The 9,320-nt window shown below is 50.1% G+C and overlaps 4 protein-coding genes across 4 annotated transcripts; 2 read left to right on the forward strand and 2 right to left on the reverse strand.

Moving 5' to 3' along the window:
* Positions 1-451: 451 nt before the first annotated feature.
* Positions 452-2,173, reverse strand: PV07_12428 (uncharacterized protein). Its single transcript, XM_016399955.1, has 4 exons — positions 1,954-2,173; positions 1,878-1,903; positions 1,807-1,816; positions 452-1,746 (listed from the first exon to the last, which is right to left on the reverse strand). Exons 1-4 carry the CDS (start codon positions 2,019-2,021, stop codon positions 600-602), a joined length of 1,251 nt encoding a protein of 416 aa, XP_016242767.1. The 5' UTR covers positions 2,022-2,173; the 3' UTR covers positions 452-599.
* A 163-nt stretch (positions 2,174-2,336) lies between these two features.
* On the forward strand, positions 2,337-3,460 carry PV07_12429 (uncharacterized protein). Its single transcript, XM_016399956.1, has 2 exons — positions 2,337-2,690; positions 2,753-3,460. Exons 1-2 carry the CDS (start codon positions 2,436-2,438, stop codon positions 3,365-3,367), a joined length of 870 nt encoding a protein of 289 aa, XP_016242768.1. The 5' UTR covers positions 2,337-2,435; the 3' UTR covers positions 3,368-3,460.
* A 207-nt stretch (positions 3,461-3,667) lies between these two features.
* Positions 3,668-4,682, forward strand: PV07_12430 (uncharacterized protein). The gene is made up of 2 exons (XM_016399957.1): positions 3,668-4,079; positions 4,150-4,682. The coding sequence occupies exons 1-2, from the start codon at positions 3,966-3,968 to the stop codon at positions 4,411-4,413; spliced, it is 378 nt and encodes a 125-aa protein (XP_016242769.1). The 5' UTR covers positions 3,668-3,965; the 3' UTR covers positions 4,414-4,682.
* PV07_12431 (uncharacterized protein) lies at positions 4,538-5,997 on the reverse strand. The gene is made up of 2 exons (XM_016399958.1): positions 5,272-5,997; positions 4,538-5,219 (listed from the first exon to the last, which is right to left on the reverse strand). The coding sequence occupies exons 1-2, from the start codon at positions 5,696-5,698 to the stop codon at positions 4,921-4,923; spliced, it is 726 nt and encodes a 241-aa protein (XP_016242770.1). The 5' UTR covers positions 5,699-5,997; the 3' UTR covers positions 4,538-4,920.
* Positions 5,998-9,320: the final 3,323 nt, after the last annotated feature.

Here is a 9,320-nt window from a genome sequence, read left to right on the forward strand (position 1 = left end):
TGTGGTCCCCTCCACAATTCTAACCAACATTCTCAGCCCTCTTCTAGCGACAGCAAAACCAGCAATGCGGCTCAAGATAGCCTCCCAGGCTGGGGTGGTCGGCATGCTCGGGACCACGCGGTCAAACGTCCTCCTCATGATGTTCAAGCAGAGACTTCCCAACAAGGAATGAGGGATCACGAGGAATTGAAGGAAGGGAGCGATGCTATTTCACGCAGAGATGAGAGAGCAAGTAATAAAAAGGCAAAGGAAGAGCATCCGGAAGCACCAGAGCCAGTCATTGGGATGAATGATGAGAGAGGATCAGTAAGTTGAAAGATTTCCCCTTCACAAGCGACCCCTGAGCATTCCTGCTATGATACCTGAGGATGAGCCGCAGGACGCGGTCCCACGATGGAATCAACTTGCTCACAACTTGGGCAGAAAACACACTAAATCCACGAAAAGCATACTGGTATGGCCATTGAGATTGTATCATCATTACGGCTGTCATCTGAACACCGACCACGTATTGGAACAATGAGACTGCTTCATCTTGTTGAATTGCTCTCCGTGATTTCTAGCCTTTGAGACTTTGCCGCATAGTGAGGGTGCAAGCACTACCTCCCGACATGGAAAGACAATATATCATTCTTGCCAACCTCTACTATCGAATCTTCTGCGATCCTCCTCCCACCGTCCCCCTCCACAAATGCGATGGGGGCATCCCCCATGACTTTTCTTGCCACATCCGCAACTGTACTGCCTTTCTTCACCAGCACGCAGTCTCTAAAAACAGCCGTGGACCCAGCTGTTCCCGACCCGTATGTGTGGATATTCTTCACAGGGAAGACCGGTACAAGACCTAGCATTGCTGCTGCGCGAGTCAAAACTTGCACCACGCCGGTACTCCCAAAGCGATAGAGCACCATATCCTTGAGATTTTCTATCCGTTGTTTTAGCTTGTCATCCATCTCCTTAAGCCCTCCACCGTTAGGATCACCCTGCTCAATCAGGTCTTCCCGGGTGTCGAGGAAGTCAGCTCCTTCTTTGTATTTGATGTAGCCTTGCTTCGCCAGCCGACGTAGGAACACCTCTGAGATGGCGGAACAGAGAACGATTCGGTCTGCCGGTTGTTGCTTCGCAATCTTAGCAATGTTGCGATCTGCATCAGGATGGTCGATCTTGTTCAAGGCAAGCACGGTAGGGAACTTCTCGTCGGTGAAGGCATTGACGACTTTGAGGATAGTCTCATCGCTCCATTCCTCGAGTGGTTGTTTCAACTGTAATTTGTCCAAACACCGGGCGACGACTGCGCTGGTGCTACCGTAGCCTGAGAATTGTGCTTGGAGAGTTTCCACCGGCGAGGCCTTCACGGCGAGATGCCGTCTCTTGATGCTCCCCCATTTCTCCATCAAGTTCCCTTGGATCCAACGAACAATCTCGCCACGCAGCCATTCGATGTCTACGCTTGGGTCGTAACCTCGGGTTGTTTTGCCATCGGCGTCCGTGGTTCCGCTGACATCAACCACATGTATAAGAGCGTCCGCATGGCGTAAGTCGTCCAGGAACTTATTACCGAGTCCTCTACCTTCGTGTGCACCAGGGACCAGTCCGGCAACGTCAAGCAGCTCTATCGGCACCGATCTCTTGCCATCCACGCATGAACCGTAATTCGGCCTGCACCTTTCGGTAAGGCCATGTCGCTTGCAGGCACAATCGACTTGGAGGTATCCGACGGCTCTTTGAGGGTCGATCGTCGTGAAACTGATATTACACAGATTTAGTCCAAGCGCAGGTCATACCGAGGCGAGGGGTCTCTCTTACGGGAAGTTGCCTGCGCAGAGATCATCAGCCTGGTCCTCCTCCTCGGTCGGGAAGAATTATCGCGCACTGACCGACTTTCGAACTAGCATCTGTCAAGCTGTGAGGGGCTTGTAAGTCCAGGTTGAGATACCGGTAGACAAGACATACCTGTTTAAAGTCGTCGACTTGCCAGAGGATGGTTTTCCCACAAGCCCGATGAGTGGATCTCGGGGCATCGTAGGGACGCACTCTCAAGCGTGTTCTGGCAGGAGAAAGAAGGAAGAGGGCAATTTCCCCGGCCTGAGCGGCCGCCAAATTATCAGACTAGCAGTCCAGTTATTCGTGCGGGATGGTTGGAAAATCGTCTGAAGCCTCAAATGGCGCAGGCGAGAGACGCATGCGAAGCGGAAACCTAAATGACGTGCGATGCGGGTATCGAATCAACTGCCGCGTTCAACCCACAAACCCTCAAAAGTCGTCAACGAGGTTCCTCTTTGCTTTCCTGAATGAGCTTAAACCTGTGCTTGCCGCGTGGCCTTTTATTGAAAGAAGCGATGTCTTATTGCAAACACGAACCCGGTTCTATGAACGGCAGGGAGACACCAAGCCGTGTCTTGATATATCACCCGGCGTGGGATTGACAATGCAGAATGGTTCTGTATCAGGTGTTCTACCATGTTTCATTTCTCGTCACGGCACTTATACATATCTGGTTCAATAATTTGATCAACACTCTCATCATGCTCGTGGTGACGTGTTTGTCAAATCCCAGGCAGCCCATTTTCCAGAGTATCTTGCGTCTGCACTCGGTGGTTCTGGTGTGCTTCGTGCTAGCCTTCTGCTTCGATACCGTTTCTGCTCAGCCACAGCAGACGGCGCTCAAAGGGGGATACCAAGTACTGAATGTCGGTGACCCTTTCTCGAACATTGAAGCGTGTTCAATGATGGTTGACCGTATTATATGCAGTTCGATGAGATTGACACACCTGACGGTTTTGGAAACATAACAAATCCATATAAAGGATTTGTCTTCACCGACTTCTATGCCTTCAAACCATCACATTCGAGCTTTGACGGGATCATTTCCTCCTATGACTTGAACTGTGCTGTATCAAAGCCAAATGCACTGTACGGAGCTGCAAATGACGATTTATGGAATAGCAAACAAGACTATGAGGCAACACAACGCGAACGGCCCTCTATCTACCCTCACAATCCATCGGAGACCTTCACTGTCCATGCGCTGAAGATAAAGCCGCTTAACATGCCGGTCGGTTTTGTGACGATCAACCTCCGAGGTCTTCGTTCGCATAACCCAGGGGATATTATGTCCTGGAGTGTCGATTTCCCTGCTGGTTTTCATGATGTCCTTGATGTTCAAGTCGAAACTTTCACTGGGAAGACGTGGATGGGCTTGACTAGGCTCGAGATTTGGGCTGATTTCCACTTCGACAACATCAAAATGGAAGACTGGGAGTTCTGCCTCGACGATATCGAGCTTGAACTAGGGCTGGATGCTCAGACATCAGGGGACCTAGTCGGCCAAACAGTGTTTTCATCAGGAATGCAGCTTCAAGTCTAATTTAATGATCTTGGCGATATTCATGCCTTCACGTCTTTCCATGCGAAAACCATGTCTCGCTTCAAGTGCCTCAATACCAAAGCATAGCATCCGTCGTGGGCACAGTACACCGCAAGGAAATGTCATACGGCAGAGTCGTGCTGGAGTTGGACCGTGATGCCTGCAGTTATGGCGAGTGTCATCTCCCCTGGTTCCTTTCTATCCGAACTCATGCACATCACCGACCTGATTGGGCCGGGGATGCTTTCCCTTCAGGCTTCTATCGACCCTAAACTTCTCTGGGCTATGACGTATACTGTGTGTGAGGCCTCAAGTTTTACGGGTCGATCTCGCGCGAAGTTTCGAGAGCACTGGCAGAATGAGAAACTGGCAAGCAGATCACCGTGCCATCATTGGCTTTCTATGAGTGACGTCTTCGCGGCCACAATGCTGCAGGGCTCAAATAAAGACGCAGGCAGTTTCCAGAGCTTTACTTGGTTTCTACACATCAATGAAACTTCCTTGAATCATCAAGCCCGATTCAAACCACCTGGACTTGCATCATTCCAGACAAAGATCACCACTTGGCACAGCTTCAAGACCCGGGAACACGAAGACAATGTCCGACAAAACATTCCACGTCACCGGTGAGGACGTTCGCAAGATGGAGTCGAAGGAGTCGAAATTCCATAGTGGCCAGACACCGAGGGACTCGGACACATCTGCAATGAAGGTAAGAAACCTCAGTCTATCATCTTCAATTTTCCCAGCCACATTTGTGTCAATTTGCTAACTCCCAATAGCAACTCTTCTCAGAACAGGAATCCAAGCAAGACCAGATCGATCGGGTCAAGGCGAATCTACCACTCCCAGATCAGCCCGTGGGCGGAGCGAGCGCAGATCTCCAATCCGCAGACCAGCGCACGGTGAACGTCGGCAGTGGAGGTGTGAACGTAAAATTGGGCACGGGCTCGGCTTCTGGGTTGAGAGAACCGGCAACAGCCGAAAGCAGCGTGAGAACAGATGGGGGGGAATTCAACAAGGCGACCGAGCCGCCTCGTCCATAAGGCCACAAAGCGTGCGAGCCTCCATAAGTGACAGAGACCCCAGATGGTAGGTGGTAGGTGGTAGGTGGTACTGTAGGTGGAGAAGGATCATGACCTAGTCATCGAAAAAATGGCATGGGACAGCATTGGGAATCATACAGAGGAAGGGAACTTCTCTCAGCGGAGTCTGTATCTTGAAGCGCGTAGCTCGAAAGATCTCAACATTGTACATGGCTCAAAGAGCTCCACGTTTAGCTGTACTTCTGTTCAGTTGAATCACCTTTGTTCCCATGAAGATGTGTTCGGCCCATCCATGGGCGTAATCATCCAACTTCGATCGCCCTTGCATCAAATCCAGCACTCCACGCACATTGTGACTGTGAACACGTTGCCCTCGCTGATATCTGTGCCAGAGGGTAGCCAGAACGAGGCAAAGACAAGCCTCATGCTCCCGGGCGTCGTCTTGTCACCATGAGAGTGTACGCGTGCAGCGGTTCGCTTCCTTCATTCTATCGTAATGTGGTGCACTCAGTGTTTCGGGATCAAGCCTCTGAGACTCAAATCATATACCACATCTTCCACCTTCTTAACACTGTATTTGAGCCCATCGACTCTCCGCCGGAGTGTGTCATTCTTGAGATTTAGTAGCTGAAACCCTGCGTGGACATCTTTGGTAAATTTAGAAATCTGTAACGGGCGAGCGTAGTCGGCGAGAGTCACCGCATTGGGTGCAAGACGGGCAAGCTCCTCGATCATGTAGGTCAGGGCGAGCAGGTAGTCTTCGATCGTAATATGGAAGGTATCTTCGTCTTTCACGTTTACCGGGACTGCAATAGTGATCAGCGACTTCGATGAAAGCGACAATGGGTTCAGATGTACCTTCGAGTATCTGTCCGACTTCTTCCAGAGTCACCAGATTTCCGCTCTTGAGCCACTCACACATTTGTATGTTGCTGACCACATTCTGAATCTCCCGCTGCCAGATTGAGTTCCATTTGTAGAAGGGATATTTTGAAGCAGCCTGCGCCAGATCTTTCACCGTGACCACCTGTTCTTTCAGAGACTCGGAGCATGGTGCGAGGACGGATTCTTCCAGGTTTGCAGAAGGCGTGTTGTGGATGCGAGAGAGGATTGACTGCGTCACTCTACCTTGCTTCGAGAGGGTTTCGACAATGTTTTTGAGCGAATCGCGAATCGCGGTATCTTTGTCTATTTTCGCTTGAAGGGAGCTGAAGATCGTAGGGTCGACGTTGGGTCGAGAAGTCAGAGCTGCGCTGTTAGTCATGGCCGCGTCGACAGACATCATTCTTTGCGAGAGTGCTGACTTGCTTCACACCTGGGACGCGCTTTGGGAGTTGGGTGTGATTGACCTTGAAGAGAAGATGGAGCGCAGCCACAGCGACAAATCTACCTGGAAAACCAACGACTGCTGCCCCAGGACGGGTTTTGCTGGCTGCTTCAGACACGGAGATCAAACCTGGGGCTAGGTAGTAGCAGAGAGTCTTTACAGTCCTTCCCTCATGGTACGGGCACTCAGTGTAGAATAGATTGCTCGGGCAGGAATCGGACGCGTGTAGTGTCAGGCCAAAATTCTGCAGGCAGTTTGCGCGTTGCTCTCGGAGCTGTCAACTACGGCACAAGGTTCTTGTTCTTCAACTTCTAGAATCCGGGCTCTTCTGGGCTCTTCTCCAAAGTCTTGCACAAGGCAAAGGACAGTGATGAAAAGGGTGTTGTTTGCGTCACAAGGCGGCAGTGTAAGGCCTCGGACACGGTGCAAGAGTCCTCTGTGCAAGCACAGGGAGACCCAAGCGAGGTGCAAAAATAAATTTAATCAATGTTTGTCACCGTAGTGACCTGGCAACGGTCAGCAGGGGGGAGGATATTCGGATAGATCAGATTCGCTCACATTTCAGACTTCCAAGGTGTCAGCACAAGTCAAAATGGGATGCAGTTGGGGGGGAGCACTCACGATTAAACTGAAAAGAACAGATACTACACTTGATCTAAGCCAGTTGGCAAAGCTGAGATGATGACATTAGCACAGTTGGGTTGTATGGCGAGATTCGATGGTACTCACAGAGCTGAGGAAAGAAAAGGGAAAGAATTGTGCTCAATGAGGAACTGAAGAGTTTTTAAATGAGTTGCGGAATCCACAACTGGTAGTGGCTTGGCAAATTCATGTCTTGGCAGTGGTAAGCTATTTGGAGGGAACGTCAGGTCTTTGAGTATGTCACGGTTCCGCCAAGACCTAGTTGGCATGTGACTATTTTGCAACTGCCTACGACCTTTACCTCGTCGCAGGCTGGCACACTTTCAAATAGGCTCTTCTCGAGTTCGTATTCATGTTATCTGTGCTCTACACTGTGCTGGCGCCGTGACACCGGATGCTTGATGCTTGAAGATGGATGCCTGAAGGCCGATGCTGGATGGCAGAAGTTTGAGGGCGGATGCTGAAAGCAGACGATGCCAGATGCCGGATGCTTGAAGGCTGATACTGGATGGTAGGTGCAGACGGCTGAAGCAGACGGCTGAAGCAGACGGCTGAAGGCAGATACTGATGGCTGAAGCAGAACCTGAGGGCAATTGATGCTTGATACTTGAAGGCAGAACCTGATGGCTTGAAGGTTGAAGTAAAGGAATCTGATGCTGAAGCTTGCCGATGCTGAAGCCTACTGATACTGAAGCCTGCTGATACTAAAGCATTCGATGCTAAAGTACGATGCTGAACAATTATGTTGTAAAATCCCCCCGCCGGCTCTCTTCCACAAGGTCACTTGCTATACGTCTGCAACTGGCATTGCCACACGCTCCTCCACATCCGGTATACAGGCAGGAGTGTGCGGACATGCGCGCGGTTGCAGAACGTATTCCACGCCATTGATTTTTGTCCTCACTACGAGACGACCCTTGCACATCTTCCGGTCTTCGTTATCCGGCTTACTCTCGACGTGAAGGTGCACCGGCTCAATGCATAATGGCTCGTGGCAGAGATGGCTGGCGTGCTGGCTGTCGTCACTGAGGAGAAGTTCCACCTCAGCATCGGTCTTATGGGCTACGACAGCCAGGCGATGTCCACCTTGTGGAAGGGTTTTCGATCCAGTCCTTCCGGACACTGGGAAGCCGACAGGGGGGATCTGTACATAATCATTTTCCTGTCATAGTCATTAGCTCATCATTGTTTATCACGCCTTGGGAGTTTAGCAATCACGCACGCTGCGGTTGGCAGCCTTTACTGCCAGCAGGCAGCCCTTGCTGTTCGTCATGGCCGGCCCAACCACCGCCCCTGACCGGGCCCTATACCCGTCCTTGCAGCGTGGTTTTTGATACCTCGGGTATTGAAAGGTATCATTACGATACTAGTATTAGCGTGTATCACTAGTATTAGTAGTATCATGATACTTCTTGGCATTCCTCACACACCATACACACCGCTCTTCAAAAATCTTTCCCTTTCTTTTCTTCGTACGCATTTATTCTTTTAAAGGATAAAATATGGATTCTGAGGCAGATTCATCTCTTCACGAGCCTTCTACTATTACAGATTCAGTTTCAATAACCTCGAAAAGAGGTATATCTGCTCCAAAAACATGGGCTCATACTCGTACGCCACTTCAACACAAACCTAAATCAAAAGATAGAGTTCGATATCTATATTGTGCCCACTGTTCTCTTACCTCGTCGTACAAGACTACAGTCACTATAAACTTTCGAAAACATCTAAAATCAAAGCATAATATTGATGTTGAAGAGGATGTTAGTACGATTCAGTCATCAATACTTCAAAATCTTCAAAAGCTTTATCAACAAGCAGCGATTCAAGGTCAAACTGACGAAATAGACTCTGATGTGAGGGTTTGGAAAGAGTTCTGCAACTAGCTAGCTAACCTAGTAATAAGGAGGATAAATCTGAGGAGAGAGAAAGGAAGGAATGGCTGTCCTTCCTTTCTCCTTATATCCTCTAACGCGCTGTAAGGAGGTAACTAGTGTGATGGGTTGAACCCAGGAGAAGGCTCGGTTCTGGCGAACCAGCGCCAAGACCAACGCCAGGAAATACTGCCTCCTGATTGGTCAAGACGCACACGGTGCAAGGGATACAAAGTCCTGACAGCTGAGACACCGTACGCAAGGGAAGGTAAGGAGTTGGAACAAGTACGCAAGGGAAGGAGCAAGGAGGTGAGGACAATAGTTACCTCCTTGCGGCGCGTTGGAGGATATAAGGAGAAAGGAAGGACAGCTATTCCTTCCTTCTCTCTCCTCAGATTTGTCCTCCTTGTTACTAGGTTGGCTAGCTAGTTGCAGAACTCTTTCCAAACCCTCACAACTAGTGTCCTTACCTCCTTACTCCTTCCTTGCGTATTTGTTCCAGCTCCTTGCCTTCCCCTGCGTACTTGTTCCAACTCTTCACCTTCCCTTACGTACGGTGTCTCAGCTGTCAGGATTTTGTATCCCTTGCACCGCGTACGTCTTGACCAATCAGGAGGCAGCATTTCGCCTGTACATTGTACAGGCAAATCTTGACCAATCAGAAGGCAGTATTTCCTGGCGTTGGTCTTGGCGCTGGTTCGCCAGAACCGAGCCTTCTCCTGGGTTCAACCCATCACAACTATGTTGGCTAGCTAGTTGCAGAACTCTTTCCAAAACCTCACAGGGAGGCACCGTAGGTCCTAGATTTAATGGACGGTAAGTGGAAACGCCCGACGGTTTACGCCTTAAATTAGGCTTGACAGTGTGGCCTCAGCGCCTAGGACTCAGAATATACATGTTGTCAAAAATCTCTGGCAAAGGGGGACTTTTTTGGTGGGTAGCCGAACAAAAAGGTCCGATGCCGGGCCCGCGGGATAAGGAGGAGAAATTTCGTCTGCGGTAGGATCGAGGTCTTGTGTAAGAGCGCTGGGGTCCAGACCGACCACCCTTCTAGTACCCTACTA

This window comes from Cladophialophora immunda (genome assembly GCF_000835495.1).
Source record: "Cladophialophora immunda strain CBS 83496 unplaced genomic scaffold supercont1.8, whole genome shotgun sequence".
Taxonomy (NCBI): domain Eukaryota; kingdom Fungi; phylum Ascomycota; class Eurotiomycetes; order Chaetothyriales; family Herpotrichiellaceae; genus Cladophialophora; species Cladophialophora immunda.

Bases quoted from the DNA above. Each gene is read 5' to 3' on its own strand.
- PV07_12428 (XM_016399955.1), bottom strand. From the start codon at position 2,021: ATGCCCCGAGATCCACTCATCGGGCTTGTGGGAAAACCATCCTCTGGC. The intron at 1,904-1,953 runs GTATGTCTTGTC...AGCCCCTCACAG, and splicing joins AAGTCGACGACTTTAAACAG to CTTGACAGATGCTAGTTCGA.
- PV07_12429 (XM_016399956.1), top strand. From the start codon at position 2,436: ATGGTTCTGTATCAGGTGTTCTACCATGTTTCATTTCTCGTCACGGCA. The intron at 2,691-2,752 runs GTCGGTGACCCT...TATTATATGCAG, and splicing joins GGGGATACCAAGTACTGAAT to TTCGATGAGATTGACACACC.
- PV07_12430 (XM_016399957.1), top strand. From the start codon at position 3,966: ATGTCCGACAAAACATTCCACGTCACCGGTGAGGACGTTCGCAAGATG. The intron at 4,080-4,149 runs GTAAGAAACCTC...AACTCCCAATAG, and splicing joins CGGACACATCTGCAATGAAG to CAACTCTTCTCAGAACAGGA.
- PV07_12431 (XM_016399958.1), bottom strand. From the start codon at position 5,698: ATGATGTCTGTCGACGCGGCCATGACTAACAGCGCAGCTCTGACTTCT. The intron at 5,220-5,271 runs GTACATCTGAAC...TCACTATTGCAG, and splicing joins AGTCGGACAGATACTCGAAG to TCCCGGTAAACGTGAAAGAC.